We start from the raw sequence: 20,176 nt of genomic DNA on the forward strand, positions 1-20,176 counted from the left end.
AAAATTTAATAGATGATTTCTGTTAGAACACTTACCAGTTAACCAACAAACTTTTAGCCAAAATTAAAATTAATATTTTTCAAAGCAGTTACCTTCTTCCAGTTTTTTCTTCAGTTCTTCTATTTCTTTCTGAAACTGACGAAGCAGAGCATCCTTTGGATCTTCATTAATTCTAGCTTTATTTTTAATATTCTTAGCACGGTTGGCGTACCGTAATGTACTAATAGTTTCATCATAATTATAATCTGCTGGCCCAATATTTGCACACTGTTGAATTAGAAATGCAAATCATTTTACACTACCATTAATTAATAGCACCACTTCAAATAAATCAGAACAAATGTCTGAAGCACATATGCACTTTGACCTTCTTGAAAAAGAAAGTGTTGGGCTGGAGTTGTGACTCAGTGGTACAGCACTTTCCTGGCATATGTGAGACCCTGGGTTTGATACTCAGCACCACAGATAAATAAATAAAAGATTCACTGACAACTAAAAAAATATTTAAAAAGAAAAAGAAAGTGTCAATTATATGGGCTTCCAAATGATACTACTGCAGACTAATACATATGGTATACTACAGCCCCAGCCCAAATCAGTCAGTTTTTAAAATGTTATTTATACAACTTATGAACAGAAATTAAAATCTTAAATTTGCCTGATGTTAACAACACCACAAATTATGTCTTACCATCATGGTTTTTGAGTTTCCTCCTAAAGAATCCTGAAGAAGACGAGTCAATTTAGAGTTACGATAAGGCACATGAGTGCTTTTTCCATCAACCAAGGCAGAAATTACATTACCAAGGGTGGAAAGTGAAAGATTGATTTTTGTAGCCTCCTTCAGGCGCTGTCCAGTAGCTCCAGTTTTTGCTTGTCTTTCTGAGCCCTAGCAATATACAGAGACAAACCTCAAGTTAAAATTAAAATCATAATACAGAATATTCTTTTCAAGGATTTTTTAAAAATGCAATTTAACAGTAAAATACCTGATAAGTCATCTGGAATTCAAAAAATTAAGGAAGGGAAGAAGTGGGTAAGAATAGATGAAACAAGACTGGTCATGAGTTAACAACTGTTAAAGTTGGGTGATGAGAACATAAGGAATTATTATACTAGTCTACTTTCATATACATTTGAAATATTCCATAAGAAGTAGTAAGTTAAACACAAGTAACAATTTAAAAATCTCATACCTTTCCACCTTAATTCTTATTTATGAGATAAATGGATCTCATAGCAAAAGTTATTCCTTGAGCAATATCCTGTTACTTACAGCAAGATCTACAAGATGAAGCTTCCCCATCCTGACATGCATATTACCATCGACGCCTTTTTCACTACATTCTATAGTAATTGTAAAGATGGCATGGGAACGGGAACTATGTTCGTTCATATTAGTTGCACCAACAGAACCTTTAATAAAGGAAGGAAATCCTTAAAATCTGTAACAGAGAGTGCCTTCAATAATAATTAAATACCCAGACTAGTTTAAAATAGCATAGTAATATGCATAGCAATAGACTAGTTTAATAGCATCATAGTAAAAGCTGGAGAACACAGCTAAACCATAAAAGGTGTGTATTAAGCCATTATATGAAGTTTCTCTTACAATTTATGTTGATAACAAAAGAAATTTGTAATGTTTCTCATATTAAAGACAATTTTAACATGAAATACTTAAATTTCAATCTCAAATATTACTGTCTAAAAAATAAATAATTTACAAAGCCAGACATGGTGGTGTGTGCCTATATAGTCTCAGGTACTTGGGAGGCTGAGGGATGGGGATCCCTTGATCCCAGCAGTTCAAGACCAGCCTGGGCAAAATATTCAGAACCCCCTTCCTTCCTCCCACTCTTGAAAATAAAAAAAAAACAAACAAAAAAAAACCAATTACACATAAAGAAGAAACACATGTTAAATAACTGGAACAATTACTGCTGATTCAGCTCTCTCTGAAGAAAATTATGTTCTAGCAAACAGAAACACTTGCAAGTGTGCTTTAGATAATGCAGGAATATACAGTGTAGCATTGTTTGCAACAATGAAAGACCAGAAACAACAAATAGGATCATGGTTAATCAATTACAGAATAGTCATACTATGGACTACTAAGCAGTCTTAAAAAAAAAAAAAAAAAAGGTAGATCTGTATCCAATCGTGTGGAAGATGTTCATATCATTTGAATTTGGGGGTGGGAGTACCCAGGATTGAAACCAGGGACACTTAACACTGAACCACATCCCTAGCCCTTTCATTTGTTTGTTTGTTTTTAATTCTGAGACAGGGTCTCACTAAGTTGCCTAGGGCCTAGCTAAATTGCTGATGCTGACTTTAAACTTGTGATCCTCCTGCCTCAGCCTCCCAAATTGCTGGGATTACAGGTATATACCACATGCCCATCTAGCATTTGAATTTTTTAAAGTCAAGTAAGAGAGGAATATATAGTTTGATCCCTTTTCTATAAAGCAAAAACAAAAGCGTTCACTTAAAATTTACATAATATTCATGTATATGTAAATTTTACATTAATATATTGCATAAACATGCTTGGTTTTTCACAATAATAACATGCTAGTTTTTTATCTTAAATTCCAAAGTATTTTTAAAAGCATTCATTTTACCTAATGTTGAAATTATTTTCCTACTACATATTCATGTAGAACTTCTCTATGCTAACTTTGATTTTAGAAATCAGATATTAAAAGAGTATATTTGCATGTGACTATATTAGAAGTCATATAATTATAATGTAAACTGCACTGATAAAGTCCAATGAAAGAAAGTAAATAAAAAATTAGTGAAAGAACAAAGAAGTGATATATATGAGGGATAGAATTAATGAAAGAAAACACAGGGATCTGAGATTCCATACTATATTTTTCTATTTTCATTTAAATCAAATTATGAATTTTCTCCAAAAAATATAGCTATTAAATTTGATAGCCACTTTTCAAAAATCATTTGATCAGCAGTGATACACAAATATGCTTCCACAGTATGTTAGGTCTCATTTTATCTTGTTTTTCCCTCATTTATCTCCTATACACACAGAATATAGGATACATAGTATTTTTGAACCATGATTATAAAAAACTGTTTTATTGATAGTTAGATTGTTCACATCTAAAAATATTTTTCTAGACTATCAAGGGTTAGAAATACTGGATCAAAAGGAACATATTTTTTAAACGTTAATAGATACTTTTAATACTGCCCTTCAAAAATGCCATATCAATTTCCACTCCCACCCCAGTACCCATTTCTTTAAAGCATAAAACAATCTGGAGCTGGGCACAGTGGCACAGGCCTATAATCCTGGCAGCTCAGGAGGCTGAGGATGGCAAGTTTGAAGCCAGTCTCAGCAACTTAGTGAGGCCCTAAGTAACTTAGTGAGATTGTCTCAAAAAGGGTTGGGGATGTAGCTCAGTGGTTAAATGCCACTGAGTCAATCCCCTGCCTCCGACCCCGCACCAAAAAGCATATCTCTCACTGTTGTTTTAATCTGCTTTATCCTGATTACTTGTGAAGTCATTTCATATGCTTACTGCTCTGTATAATTTTTCTGTGAATAAAACACATTATCTTTTGCTTATTTTTCTGTTAAGATTTGGTCACTTTCTGTTAGTTTGTATATAAAAACAGAATATTTTAATGTTTAAATTCTTTATGTTTGCTAGATCTATAGTCAAGTCAATTTTAATTAAGTCAAACTTAATTTTTTTCATTTTCTATATTCATCATTTATCTCTAACCTCTAATTGCTATTGGTTACATCACTAGTACTAGGCCTTGGGCACGTATATTTTAAATATTGCTGAAACTTTTTCTTTAGATTAAACACATAAAACAACTACTGAAATAAATGTGACTTTGATATAATTTTGTTTTGCTTTCCCTGTCAACAAAAAGGAAGCAGTATAGTGCCTGGTTAATACTAATAGCCTATATTCAAATACTTACTTTGTCACTTAGCAACTTAAATGACAGAGAACCTTAAAAAGTTACTTAAACTAAGTCTCAACTGCTCATTCAAAAGGCAGGAATTTAATATCTCCACAGACTACAGTGAGGATTAAAAGACATCATCCTCATGAAGCACTTAGCACAAGTACTTCCCACTTACTAAGTATCAATAAATATTTAGTATAACTAGTAAGAGACAAATTATATGAGAGTTTCAAAGATTAGCACGATTAAAAAGAAAACTTTTGGTCAGCAAGGAAAACAATCTGATATCTTTATTTTCTCTACATAGTAACTAATCAAAGGGAAAGAATTTCAAGAAAGCTTAAAGTTCAATCTCTATACAGCAAAGACCACACTGGTTTTGCCTTTTGACCAGTCTATTCAACATGTATACATTCAATCGCAATTATGCACTATACTTACGATTTTTATGGCCTAGCGTCATAATTCTATCCATATCATCAGCATTATTTACCACATAAGCTGATAAATCTTTGATATAAACTCCCACATCAGGCCTTTCTTTAACCTAAAAAAAAAAAAAAAAAAAAAGTAAGACTTTACACTTATCACAGTAATTCTTCCACAATTTGTTATTTATAATTTGCCTCTCAAAAAAAAAATCTATGGTAGAGGACAACGTGTACATTTCTAATCTGGTGAACTAAAGTGTTTTAAAATACAAAAGTACTTGCATGCAATGACAATTGCAAATTGCTATGGAAGTTTTTAAGCATTTTCTTTTTTTTTTTTTTTTCTTTTTCTTTTTTTGCTATGCTGGACATTGAACCCAGGGCCCTGTGCTTGCAAGGCAAGTACTCCATCAACTGAGCTATGTCCCCAGCCCTTTAAGCATTTTCTACATTCACCTCACTACCAATTGGAAACATTCCTCAAGCTCACATCTGTGAACCACTGGTCTTCATAAACTCAAAGGTCTTTTCCTGTCATATATTAATTCAAAATTCAATTAACAACTGATTAGCTATGAAAGATGAAGAAATAAAATACAATCCTGAATTTGTTAAAGATTTAAAAATGCGCTTAACATGTACAACGCCTTGGGTTCAATTCCTAGCACCAAAACAAAGTCATAAAAAATTTAATTTCTATAACAAATACAGTTTATGACACTAAAACAATGAAGGCAGTCAAGAATGTTTTAGAAATCTGTGGGGGCATTTATGGTTCACTTGAAATACAAGTAGTATTTATAGGCAGGGAGCAAGGATACTAAACATTCTGAAAAGGGTGGGAGGGCTCACCCAAAGAACAAGTGTCCCATATAAGTTTGAATGTCCTACTAGATATTTATATGGATTGAAAAACTATTCATAATTATTTGAGACTAAGATATGAAGACAAAGGTGCTTTTCCAAAATAGTAATAATAATACAGAAATATAGAAAAACAGAATGTACTTCATTTTTCTCAGAATTCTACCAAAAGCTAATCACTGTTTTAAAAGACCATATTATTGACCATGACACCAATCAAGTGTTCAGATTACCAATACAACATACCTGTAACATTCTGCATCTGTAGCTCTTGCAGTCATGGTGATTCTCCGTGCCTCTAACTATTTCATCATGTCATCAACTGTGATCCTCCATCTAAACATTTCCATATTGAAGTACTAGTATTTTAAATTACTGTTATTCTCTTTTATATTACAGTAGGGCAGTATACTAACTTTTTTAAAATTATGTGTGTTAGTAGATTTTATCATCTGTGAATTACATTTCAGGATAGTCAATAGGGCATTACAAAATGTTATAAAAAACAAGCACTAGTTGGACGTGATGGCACATGTCTGTAATCCTAGCAGCTCAGGAGGTTGAAGCAGGAGGACCATAAGTTCAAAGTCAGCCTCAGCAAAAGAGAGATGCTAAGCAACTCAGTGAGACCCTGTCTCTAAATAAAATACAAAATAGGGCTGGGGATGTGGCTCAGTGGTCAAGTGACCCTGAGTTCAATCCCCAGAATACAAAACAAACAAACAAGCACTAGGTCTAATAAAGTTGAGAACCACTGACAAGAATGTTCCTGAGAATAAATCTGATCTACAATTAAAAATACAAAACCAGAAAGGTTCCTTCTAAATAATTTTTTTCTCTAAAAGTTTGGAAGATAAAACAATAAACTTTTTGGAGGCAAAAACAGTATATCAAAACTAAAGATGATAACTAGCAACAAAGAAATTTGTTTCTACAATTTGCCATGTACATGTTATTACAAAATATGCCTTCATTATTCAAAAAATAATTCTTTTAAAAATATTTTTAGTTGTTGATGAACACAATACCTTTATTTTATTTATTTATTTTTATGTAGTGCTGAGGATCAAACCCTGTTCCTCACACATGCTAGGCAAGCACTCTATCACTAAGCTACAACCCCAGCCCAACAAAAAATTCTTAATGCTCCAACACACTGTACCAAAACTATTTATATAGGCTTAAAACAAAAACTGTATTATTTTATCATTAAAAATATATTATTTTAGTATTATTACATTTCGTACACCGATTTAAACACTTTGTTTTAATTTGTTAATGTTGGCAACTATCTTATGAAGTAGATCCTATTATTATTTCCGTTTTCATGTGACAGAACTAAGACTCACAGAGGTTAATTTTTGATCTTTGATCAAGATCAGAGTTAGAACAAGCTAAGATAGCAGGACCCCAGAAACCATTCTCTTAATCCTAGATGAAACTGCCATTCATTTGCTACATGACCTCAAGCAATTAATGAAACCCCTGTAAATTTCATTTTCCACATCAGTAAAAATAAACTGCCAAGAATATTAAATGAAATGAAATATGGCTACTATCAACTACCATTGACTACACCAAATGCCTACACAATTGGAAAAGCTCAGTAATGCTGGCCATGGCTGTTCTGCATATATTCTACACCATCCTACAATAATGTTTACTATTATTCTACACCCATTCTACTATAATTCTACATGTTATTCTCCTCTGTTTGGCTGAAAATGCGATTTCAATAAAAAATTTAATATTAGTATTAATATTATCTATTTTAAAAGGTTAATAATTTGGCAGTAATGTCAAAGTGACATCATTTACTACTTGACTCAGAAGTCTTGCTTCAGAAAAAAAAAAAAAAAGAAGTCTTGCTTCAGTAACTCTCCCCTCCCATGTCTGTACTTGTAAGAAATAAATGTACAAGATTATTTATGATATTAAAAGTATTTTTTATACAAAAAGGTTTCTTAATTTAGTGAACATTCTACTGCTTTGGAAAGTACTCCAATTTCAGTTACCCTTACCTCTAATCTCTGTGTCTGATCCTTGCCCAAAAGGTCACGAACTTCTTCATTATATATTTCTAAATAGGACACTCGAACCAAAAATCTATAAAATATTTTAAGCACATAAAAAGCAGTGAAATAATTATGGGACCAGTCTTAAAATGTGTTTATAAAGTTTATAACTGTACAACTTTATTGTGTTTGATTTCTCATTAATAGAAAATAAAAGAATTCCCTTTTACCTCGTATCACCCTCTGCTTTTGCAATATGACCAAATATGTGAGCAAATGAATTGGGAATGATTCCTCTAAGTTCAGGAACAGCTCGAACACCTTCCATGGTAAAAGTTTTGCCTGTTCCAGTTTGTCCATATGCAAAAATAGTTCCTGAAAATGATCAAGAGAATCAGCCACTTTTTACAGCCTGATGTGACAAAACAATAGCTCTTAAAATTAATTCCTTTGACATTGTGATATAATTTCTTCCCTGGATTCAAAATTACTGTAGCACAGATTTCATCTTTATTATCAACATATACAGTATGTACTCTATGTCACAAAAGTAAAACACTGTTAAAGAACCAGTCAATGAAATATTACTAATTATTAAAAAAAAAGTATCTCAAACCCTAAAAGCAAGAATGTTATAGTTAATTACAAGAAATTTCTTTTAATATATATATTACTTATTGCAGACATTAAATTGGAGAAGATAGCAAAAGTAGAGCAGAAGAATACAGACTCTAGAGCAGAAAGCCTTCTATCTGAATCCATATCTGTCCATTTTTAGCCACTTGACCTTGGACAAGTTATCTACTCAGGGATTGCCTCCCTAATGGTAAAATAGAGCAAAGAATATTCTACACTGATAGTTAAGAATCAAATGAAACAATTTACTTCAAATAACCAACACTGTGCTTGATAGAAAGTACCAATAAATGGTGGGGTTTTTTTTTTTCCTTCTTAATCCTAAAATAAATTCATTTTTTAAAAATTGTTTTAAAATAATATCTATAAGAAATAGGGCATGTTAACTAAAAAGGTGACAATGCAATTATTACAGATAACTAGAGACACAACTTAAAACTTTCTAAGTACCCAAACTCATTCATTCCACAAATATTTACCACAAACCTGAATGTGGCATTGTGCTAGGCACCAGGACCAAAGTCACAAACAACACTAATAAAATTCTTAATTTTAAGGTGCATATAATCTTAGGGAGAAGGTACTGGCGAAACAATTTTAAACCTGATGAGAGTAGGACATAAACCAGGCAGAGGGGTATGGCTAGGGGAAGAGGTCAGGAAAGGCTTTCCAGAAAAGGAAGGGTTTAAGGTAAGATCTGAAACATACATAAGATGGGAATAGAGTGGAAGAGGCAAGAGGGAAGAAAGAGAATGGAGGTTTTGAGGCACTGAAATGAGATCAGAAAGGAAGAAACAGATGCAAAATGTAGGTAGATGCAGAGAGAGCAAGAGAAACTAAACTAGCAAAGTCCTAATCACACAGGGTCATGAAAACCATATTGAAGTTTTTAGGCCTTATCCTAAAAGCAAAGTGAACCCACAGAAAGATATTTCTATGGTTATATTGTGGACAACTAGAATAAAGCAAGGTTAGGTGTAGAGAAACCAGTCAGAGAGCTGGAGTAGTTGGTCAGGAGATGGTATGATATAAGCTAGTCTAGGATGTGACAGCATAAATGAAAAAAGTTCCTTAATTATGAATATTCTATTCAGTTAATATCAAAGGACATCATTTTCAGACATTTTTAAAAATAAATCAAGAACACCAGAAACAATTTTTACACATTGGAATATCAAGTCTCAGTTTTTTCAAACTCACTATTTCAAATTCTGCCATTAGGAATATAACTTATTACATTTTAAAGGATCTGAAAGTATTGTAACTTACAGAGATACAATGAATTACTAAATAATAAGCTCTATAATGACAATAGCTACTATTTACTGATCATTTATTAAGTACTAGGCCATGCACTTTACATTCAATTACATTTCATTTTTTACCCCAGTCCTAAGGCATAGACACTACTTGCATTCTCATAGTTATTTAGGGAAATGAAGGCTTAAATTTAGTAACTTGTTCAATGTTGTAAGTGATAGAGACAAGATGTGAACACAGTCCATCTGGCTCCAGAGCCCATATTTTTTCAACAGTATGCAATGGCCAAAAAAGGTTTTTAACTCAAAATTGGTTCCTAATTCAATTTCTGTGAATGCATTACATACTTAAAGTTAGCTAATTTAAAAAAGATATTAATCTATACTTTTTAGACCCGAGAAAGGAAGATCAGGGATTCCCTAGAATAAGAGACTAAATTTCTGGTTTTTAAATGTCAAACTTAACAACTCTAATGGCACATAGTTTCCTTCAACATGAATTTCTCTTAAACCTTTACCTGTTAAAATCTAAAACTGTGCTCAGGAGGCTGAGGTAGGAGGATCGCAAGTTCAAAGTCAGCCTGGGCAACATTAATGAGACCTCTCTCAAAGAAAAAAGAAAAGAGGAGAGGAAAAGCCACATGTGGTGGCACATGCACTTATAATTCCAGCTATTCAGAAGGCTGAAGCAGGATTGTGAGTTTAGTGTCAGCCTAGGCAACTTAGCAAAACCATGTCTCAAAATAAAAAATGAAAAGGGTTGGGATGCAGCTCATTGGTTAAACACTCCTGGTTTTACACCACAAAAACAAAACAAAACAAAAAAATTAAAACTGGACTGAGGTGTTTACCCAGTCTTCTTATTACCTAGTCATATATTAAAAATGGTAAAAGGTCCAAACAAAAACCTAAACTTGAAATGGACCCGCCTTTTGACCCAGTTATCCCACTCCTTGGTTTATACCTAAAGGACTCAAAATCAGCATACTACAGAAACACAGCCACATCAGTGTTTATAGAAGCTCAGTTCACAATAGCTAGATTGTGGAACCAACCTAGATGCCCTTCAACAGATGAATGGATAAAAAAAACTGTGGTATATATACACAATGGAATATTATTCAGCCATAAAGAATAATAATATTATGGCATTTGCAAATAAATGGATGGAACTGGAGAATATCATGATAAGTGAAACAAGCCAATCCAAAAAAACCAAAGGCTGAATGTTTTCCCTGATAAGTGGAGAATGATATATAATGAGGGTTGGGGTGTGGGGAGTGAGATAAGATGGGGTAACTTTAGATTACGTAGAAGGAAATGAGAGGGAGGGGGGTATGAAAAATGGTGGAACGTGACAGATATTACCCTAAATACACGTATGATTACATGAATAGTATGAATCTACATCATGTACAACCATAGAAACTAAATGATGTGCCCCATTTGTGTACAATGAATCAAAATGCAGTCTGTAAAAAATTTAAAAATAAATAATTTTTAAAAACCTGAACATGTTCATAGCAGCTTTATTCATAGTTGCTGAAATTGGGAAGAAACCAACATAGCCTCAGTAGGCATAAGGAAAAATAAAATGTAGTACATCCAGACAATGAACTATTATTGATCACCAAAAAATTAGCTGTTATCAAACCAAGAAAGAAATGGAATAAACTTTAAAGCATATTACTAAGTAAAAAGAAACGGTTATATACTATATGATTTCAATTTTATCTCATTTTGAAAGAGTCAGAAGTATAGAGGCAATAGAACAATTAGTGGCTGCCAAGGTTAGGAAGGAGAGTGGGATGAACAGGCAGAGAACATAGAATTTTTAGGGTGATGATATGTATGATATAATGGTAGGTAGATATCATCATACATCTACCTAAACCAAGAGTGAACACTAATATGAACTATGGAGTTTGGATGATAATGATGTTCATCAATTGAACACATATACCAACCTGGTAGGAGATAATCAATAAAGGGAGACTATGAATGTATAGGGATAAGAGTTAGATGGAAACTCTCAACTTTCTGCTGTGAATTTTGCTGTGAACCAAAAACCACTCAAAAAATAACACTTATTAATTACCTTAAATCATTTTATTACATTTATTTATTTTGGGGACAGGGTCTCACTATGTTGCCCAAGCTCATCTCAAATTCCTAGGCTCATGTCTCACCACTCCCCACTCACCCCTGCCAAGTGGCTGTGATTACAGGGGCATGCCACTGTGCCTGGCTAAAATTATTTTAAAATAATAAAAAGATTATGTACTTGCCATTGAGAATCCAAGAAGTTTTAGCTAAATCATATTTCAATAATGGAGAGTAAACTGCATTACATATTATAGCACTACCAATTTTTGTCCTTTTTCATAATGTTTTTATATTGTTACTGATGATTTTCAGTCAATAAAAGACATTGAAAAGCAGTTATAAACTCTTGATAGTTAAAATACTATTCTCTCTATATATTTATTTTTAAAAACACATAATTCTGTTAATTCAAAATTAAACTAGTGACATTTCTGTTTCCAAACAAGATGAACAAGGACTAAATTAACCTTCTTGGCTAAAACTAAAAGTATATCAAAGTACACAAAACCACGGTTTTCTTTTCTTTTCTTTTCTTTTACACAATACCTTTATTTTTATCATTATTGTTTTTTTATGTGGTGCTGAAGATCAAACCCAGTGATTCACACATGCTAGGCAAGCAATCTACTACTGAGCTACAACCCCAGCCCCCAAACCAGTTTTCAAAACGATGAACACCAGCAGTCAACAAAGGACTATGATTTACAAAAGATGAGACACAAGTGAGGTAGGTCTCTTGATTTCTCACCTTAATGCCTTCAGAGAAAATCTAAACCATGGATGAAGAGGGAGGACTCAGAGGCTAGCAGATACCCTGAGCTAAGAAGAAGGTGCCGAGAGAGCACCAAAGAGTCCAAAGTGGCAAGAGTTTGAAAGACACAGTACCAGAGAGAAGAGAGCTACACAGAGCAAGCTGTGGACATCTGCACAGGGTCCTCCTCAGGTATTCAGTGGAGTACTGACAGGCCTATGAGTATGAAACTATTTTAATAGTGGGGATGGGAGAACAGCTAGACAGATTGGAAGGAAGGGAGCTCAGCATTCACACAGGCCAGAAACAGTATCTATTTCCACAGACAGACTGGAAAAGCCCATGACAGGACATCAGGTACAAGTATGCAAAAGGGTCTTTACGTCAGTAGTGGGGAACAGGGGGAACAATTAACCTTATATTGAGCACTGCTCTGATATTTACTAACAAATCTTTTTTTTTCTTTTTTTTTTTTAATTTTAAACAAATGGGATACATGTTGTTTCTCTATTTGTACATGGAGTCAAGGCATACCATCTGTGTGATCATAAATCTACATAGGGTAATGTTTGATTACTAACAAATCTTAAAAGAGAGATCTGAAAGAATCAAACTATTTTCAAGTAACTGCAAAACTCATAAATATTTATAGGAATCAAAAAAGCTTCTTCTCAGCAAAAGAAACAATAATATGAAGAGAGAGCCTACAGATTGGGAGAAAATCTTTACCACATGCACCTTAGATAAAGCATTAATCTCTAGGATGTATAAAGAACTCAAAAAACTTAACACCAAAAAATCAAATAACCTAATCAATAAAAGGGCTAGGAACTGAGCAGACACTTCACAGAAGAAGCTATACAATTGAACAACAAATATATGAAAAAATGTTCAACGTCTCTAGCAATTAGAGAAATGCAAATCAAAACTACCCTAAGATTTCATCTCACTCCATTCAGAACATCAATTATCAAGAATATAAGCAACAATAAATGCTGGCATGGATGTGGGGGGAAAAGTACACTCATACATTGCTGGTGGGACTGCAAATTGATGCAAGTGGTATGGAGATTAGTCAGAAAACTTGGAATGCAACCATCATTTGACCCAGTTATCCTACTCCTTGGTTTACACTCAAAGGACTTTAAATCAGCATACTACAGTGACACAGCCACATCAATGTTTATAGCAGCTCAACTCACAATAGCTAAACTATGGAACCAACCTAGGTGTCCTTCAACAAACGAATGGATAAAGAAACTGTGGTATATAAACACAATGTAATATTACTCAGTCATAAAGAAGAAAAAAATTATGGCATTTGCTGATAAATGGATGAAGCTGGAAAATATCATGCTAAGTGAAATAGGTGAAGACCAAAAAACCAAAGACTGAATGTTTTCTCTGATAAGTGGATGACGATACATACCAAGGGGGGTGGCAGTGGTGGGGAGAGAAGAATGAAGGAACTTTGGATGGTATAGAGGAAAATGGGACAGGAGGGGTTGGAGGAAGGAAAGTAGAATGAGATAGACAGTATTACCCTATGTATATGCATTATTACATGAATGGTGTGAATCTACATTGTGTACAACCATAGAAATTAAATGTTGTACCCCATTTGTGTACAATGAATCAAAATGCAGTCTGTAAAAATTTAAAAATGAGAAATTACACTCCATTTATATATTATTTATCAAATGCATAAATGCATTCTACTGTCATGTATAACTAATTTAGAACAAATTTAAAAATTAAAAAACAATCCAAGACTCAAGGTAAAATTCACAATGTCTTACATCCAACCAGAAAACGCCAACTTTGCAAAAAAAGCAAAACGATGTAACCCATAATGAAGAAATCAATCAAAACAAACATATAACTAACACAGATGTGAGAATTATCAGACAAATACATTCAAACAGTCATAAAAATTGCATCCCATATGTTAAAACGCTAAGTAAAAACATGGATGGAAAACATAAAGGTCCAAATGAAATTTCTAGAGATGAAACCTACAATGTGTGAAATGAAAAATACAGTAAATAGTGTTAATAGCAGACTAGGCACTGTAGTAGAAGAGACTGGCAAACTAGAAAACATACCAACAGAAACAACCCAGAGAGAAAGCAGAAAAACAAAAACGGAAGAGAATATCAGTGAACTGTGCTATAATTTCAAACAGCCTAATTTTGAGTCTTCCTACATCTTTGGAGTTTCCCAAAAGGTTGGAGGGAGGGAGGGCAGAAAAAAAATTGAAGAAATAGTGGCTGAAATTTGTCCAAATTTGATGAAAACTAAAAACTACAAATCCAAAATTCTGTCTAACAAACCACATACATAAGAAACACAAAGAAAAATACACCAAAGCATACCATAATCAAATTGCACATAACCAACACTAAAGAAAATCTTAAAAACAACCAGAGGCCCACTATTTACATGTAACTATAATGCACTAATAAAAATGGTTTTTAAAAATAGAGAAAGACATGCTATGTACAAGAGAGTAAAAATGAGACTGAAAAGAGCTTTTTGATCAGAAACAATGCAAGTGAGAAAACAGTAGCACAATTCTTTAAAGTACTGAAAAAAGAAACCGTCAACCTAGATTGTGTACCCAGTGAAAATATTTTTATCTTTTTTTGGTACTGGGGATTTAACCCAGGGGTGCTTTACCACTGAGCTACATCTACAGTCCTTTTTATTTTTTATTTTGAGATAGGGTCTCACTAAGTTGCTGACCTCGACTCAAAGAGACTGAGGTAGGAGGATTGCAAGTTTGAGATCAGCCTGGGCAATTAGCAAGGCCCTCAGCAACTCAGTGAGACTGTGTCAAAACAAAAAGGCCTGAGAAGCAGTTCAGTGGTAGAACCCCCAATGTTCAACACCCAGTACTACACACACACACACACACATACACACACAAAGTGAAATAAATGCTTTTTATAGACTACAGAAGCTGAAAGAATTCAATAACAGTAAATCTGCACTATTAGAAATGTTAAAAGAAACTTTTAACTTAGAAAAAAAAAAGAAATGTTAAAGGAAGTTGTTCAAGCAGAAGGAAAATAATATTAGATGGAAATATGAATCTACACAAAGCATGAAGAGTACCAAAACTGATAATATACAAAAGTTTTCTTATTTAAGTACTTTTAAAAGATAACTATGGTTTAAACAAAAATAATAACAATATGGTATGGAATTTACAATATGTAAAAGTAAAATATGTGACAATAACAGCATAAAATTTGAGAGGAGAGAAATGAAGTCTACTGTTGTAATCTCAGCAGCTCAGGAGGCTGAGACAGGAGGACCATGATTTCAAAGTCAGCCTCAGCAAAAGTGAGACACTAAGCAACTCAGTGAGACCCTGTCTCTAAATAAAATACAAAATAGGGCTGGCTGGGGATATGGCTCAGTGATCAAGTGCCTCTGATCCAAAAAAAAAAAAATTAAAAAAAAAAAAAACCAAATTCTCATACATTAAATGGTATAATATCATTTGAAGGTACACCATAATATATTAAAATTTTACACCATAAATCTTAGCACAACCACTAAACTAAAATTTGTATTCCTATAAGCCAACAAAGATAAAACAAAATGAAAAGAATACTTAATAAAAAAAGAAAAAAATGAGACAAAAAGAAATAGCAAGATGGTAAATTTCAACCTAACCACATAATCCCATTACATGTAAATAGTCTTAATAACCACAATACCCCAATTAAAAAGCAAAGTTAAAACAAAACACACACACACACACAAAAGCAGAAGAAAAACCAAAAAGAAAAAAAGCAAAGATAGATCTGGGGTGCAGCTTAGTGGTAGAGCATGCATGAGGCCCTGGGTTTAATCTCCAGCACCACAAAACAAACAAACAAACAAACAAAAAAAGATAGCAAAACTGAATTTAAAAAGCAAGACTAAATATATGCTATTGTGCAGAAAAGAACTAACAAAGTCAATCTGAGACTGCTGCTAAGAGTCTGGGATGCTAGCATGGTCTAGGCTCAAGCTGGCCATGTGACCAGTCCCCAGTTAAAAAAAAACCTTGGGCACTGAGTCTCTAATAAGCTTCCTCAGACAACATTTCATATGTATTTTCAGACTCAAAGCTAAAATAATTAAGCACATTGTACATCCTGAGTGACCAATAGAAAAGGATTCTAGAGAATTTGCATCTAGTTTCCTGGAAACTTTGCTCCAAGCACCTTTTACCTTTGCTAGTCTTTTTTTTTTTTTTTTTTTCTTTTTATAAGTACAACTATATGATAGTCTCGTGAGTCTTCCGAGCAATCACTGAATCTAGAATGATCCTGAGGGTCTCCAGTGTGCTTACCTAATAGAAATGCACTTCTAACATAAAAACACACAAAGGTTAAAAGAATGGAAAAGAGTTATACATGTTAACACTCATCAAAAGAAAGCTAGAGTGTCTATATTAATGTCAGACAAAGTAGTTTCCAGAGCAAAGAATATTACTAGGGAGGAAAAGGGTAATTTCATAAGAAAGAGGTTCTTTCATCAAAACAACCTAAAAAGTCCTAAGCATTTATACAGGTACTCACAGAATTTCAAAACACATGGAGCAGAAACTGACAGAACTGAAAGGAATAGGCTCATCTGAAAATATGCTCAAAAAATTCAATACCTCTCTGTCAATAACTGACAGACCAAGTAGACTGAAGATAAATACATAGAAGATCTGAACACTATCAAACAAATTGACCAAATAGACATTTACAGAATACTCTACTGAAGAACAGCAGAATATACACCCTTTTTCAAGTATACACAAAGATTTAATAATGATAAATTACATTCCAGGACATAATATAAGTCTTGATAAATTTAAAAAAGATTCAAGTCATACAAAGTATGTTCTCTGACTAAAATAAAATTAAACTAGAATCCACAGAAAATTTTCTGGAAAATTTTGAAATAGCTAAAAACTAAAATAACATATTTATAAATAACTCAGGGATCAAAGAAGAAATCAAGAGTTGAAGTAGAAAAGTATTTTGAATAGAATAAAAATGAAAACAGTGTTATAGTTTGGATATGCTCCTGTTAATGCAGGGATATTCAGAGGTGAGATGATAGAATTGTGAACACTGTAACCTAATCTGTCCATCGTAGTTTGAATGGACTGATTGGGTAGTAACCATAGGCAGGTGGGGTATGGTTGGAGATGAGCCACTGGGGTAAGTTCTGGAAGGGTGCAAATCTTCCCTGGAGCCTCTTTCTGTTCTCTCTGTTTCCCGACCCACCATGAACTGAGCAGCTTTGCTCACTGAGCCCTTCTGCCACGGTTCAAGCCCACACAATCGAGTTTGCCATCTATGGACGGAGACCTCTGACACCACAAGCCCCAGATAAACTTTTCCTCCTCTAAGTTGTTCTTGTCAGGTGTTTTGGTCAAGTGACAGAATAGTTAACTAACACACATAGTATGTCAAAATCTGTATGATACCACTAAAAGAGAACTTGGGGGATAATTTATACCATTCAACTTCTATATTAGAAAGGAAGGAAAGTTCTCTAAACAGTAACCTCAGCTTCCACCTTAAGAAAGTAGAAAATAAAGAGCAAATTAAGCCTAAAGTAAGTGGGAGAAAAGAAACAATGAAGATCAGAGCAGAAATCAATGAAATAAAAACAAGCCAGATACCGTGGAGTACACCTGTAATCCCAGCAACTTGGGATGCTAAGGCAGAAGGATCAAAGTTCAAACACAGCCTGGCAACTTGACAAGACCTGTCTCAAATTTTTTAAAAGAGGGCTGGAGGGGCTGGGGATATGGCTCAGTTGGTAGAGACCCTGAGTTCAATCCCCAGCACTGCCAAAAAAAAAAAAAAAAAAAAGTAAAAGAGGGCTGGAGGAGACACAAGGTGGTTCAATTCCCAGTACCAGCAACCCCTCCCCCAAAGAAAGAAAGAAAACAAAACAAAAAAATAGAAAAATTAAACCAAAAGTTGGTTCTCTCAGAAGATAATAAAATTGATATAGCTCTTATCAGTGTAATCAGTTAAAAAAAAAAGACACAAATTACACATATACCAATATCAGGAATAAGAAAGGGTGTATCACTATATTTTAACATACTAAGATTGTAACATACTAAGAATAATAAAATATAAACAACTTTTTGCCAATAAATTGACTTCAATGAAATAGACAAATTCTATGAAAGACAACTACCAAAACTCTCAAGGAAAAAACACATAACCAGAAAAGTCCTATATCTATTACAGAAACTAAATCTGTGGCAAAATTTACAAACCTTCCCACAAGAAAACTCTAAGCCCAGATGGCTTCACTGATGGATTCTATCAAATATTTGAAGTAGAAATAATACTAATTCTAGACAAATTCTTCTAAAAGTTGAGAAGGGAATACTCCCCACTTCATTCTATAAAACTAGAATTATTTCTGATACTTAAGTCAGATAAAGACATCACAAGAAAACAACACTCTTATATACCTCATGAACACAGATACAAACATTTTAAACAAAAATTTGGCAAACAAAATATAACAATATTTGGAAAGGGTAACACTTCATGACTAGTAGCAAAGTTCGTTTCACAGAGAGTGGGACACAGTGGTGCACATTTGTAATCCCAGCTACTCAAGAGGCTAAGACAGGAGAATTGCTAAATTCAAGGCCAGCGGTGGCAACTTAGTAAGACCTATTTAAAAAAAAAAAAAAAAAAAAAAAAAAAAAAGGCACAGGATGAGGCTCAATGGTAAAGTGCCCCTGCATTCAATCCCTAGTATCTAAATAAATAATAAAAAATATAAAAAGGGTTGGGGTTGTAGCTCAGTGATAGAGTATCCCTGAGTTCAATTCCCAATACTGAAAAACGTTTTTTTCAAAATTGCATTTGAAAAAAATCCAATATACTTTCCTGGAAAAACAATCTCAGCAAACTAAGAATAAAGGAGAACTATCTTAATCTGATAAAAGCTATTTATAAAAAAAATCTATAGGTAATATATTAGTGAAAAATAAATGTTATATGAATTCATGACCAGTGAAACACCACATCATGTACAACCACAGAATGAAATCCTAATTAGAATTATATTCCATATATTATAATATGTCAACACTCCACTGTCATGTATATCTAAAAAGAACAAAAAAAAAAAAAAAAAGAAGAATGCAGTTTTCCTCAGATTATGAACAAAACAAAATGTCCACTCTCACAAATTCTATTTGGTGGAAGTTCCAGTTAGTGTAATCAGGCAACAAAAAGAAATTAAAGCCATAAAGATTGGAAAAAAGTAAAAAAAAAAAAAAAATCTTTATTTGCAGATGACATAATTTTACATGTAAAAAATCCTAGAGAATTAAAAAAAATAAAAAGCAGCAACAAGATATAGTGGCTAGGAATGTAGCTCACTAGCATGTGCAAGGTACTGAGTTCTATCACCAGGACTACAAAAAGAAAAAAAGCAAAACATTAAAAAAAAAAAAAAAACTAGAATTAATAAGCAAGGTTAGCAAGGTTGCAAGAAACAAAGTCAATATAAAAAAAACTATTGCAAACCAAAATGAAATACCACTTTCTTCCCTCTGGAATGGCTCTATCAGAAAGACAATTAAAATCGTTAACAAGGATGTGGAGCAATTGGAAATCTCACACTGCTAGTGGGAATATAAAATGATGCAGCCACTCTGGAAAAGTTTGACAGTTCTGCAAAATGTTAAAGAGTTGCCACATGACTCAGCAATTCCACTCCACTTCTCCATATATATTCAAGACAATTAAAACCACACATTCACACCAAAAGTTGTATAAGAATGTTCAAAGCAACATTATTCATAATAGTTAAAAAGTACAAACAATCCAAATGTTCATCAACTGATGAATGCATTAACAAAATATGTTATGTCTGCATAACATACAAGAGGATATTTGCCCATAAAAAAGAATAAAGTACTACTACATTCTGATGACATGGAAGAATTTTGAAAACATGTTCGAGAAACTTTGAAATATGTTTGTGCATAGATGTATAAATGAATGTATAGCAGCATTATTAATCATAGCCAAACATCTGGATGCATAAACAAAATTGTTAGATTTATATACTGGAATATATAACTCAATAATCAAAAGCCACAAACTACATGCAAAGATG

At 33.3% G+C, this 20,176-nt stretch overlaps 1 protein-coding gene across 5 annotated transcripts in view; it reads right to left on the reverse strand.

The window, feature by feature from the left end:
- The window catches only part of KIF3A (kinesin family member 3A), a gene marked incomplete at its 5' end in the record, with an annotated part of 44,284 nt that overhangs the window by 20,559 nt on the left and 3,549 nt on the right, over positions 1-20,176 (reverse strand). For all 5 annotated transcript variants that reach the window (XM_079144130.1, XM_079144134.1, XM_079144133.1 and 2 more), the window contains 6 exons: positions 93-267; positions 692-889; positions 1,277-1,416; positions 4,396-4,501; positions 7,271-7,355; positions 7,495-7,639. In XM_079144130.1, the coding sequence (XP_079000256.1) occupies positions 93-267; positions 692-889; positions 1,277-1,416; positions 4,396-4,501; positions 7,271-7,355; positions 7,495-7,639 (849 nt within the window). The remainder of the gene's footprint in view (positions 1-92; positions 268-691; positions 890-1,276; positions 1,417-4,395; positions 4,502-7,270; positions 7,356-7,494; positions 7,640-20,176) is intronic.

Source organism: Sciurus vulgaris (assembly GCF_902686455.1).
Source record: "Sciurus vulgaris genome assembly, chromosome: 6".
NCBI classification, from domain to species: domain Eukaryota; kingdom Metazoa; phylum Chordata; class Mammalia; order Rodentia; family Sciuridae; genus Sciurus; species Sciurus vulgaris.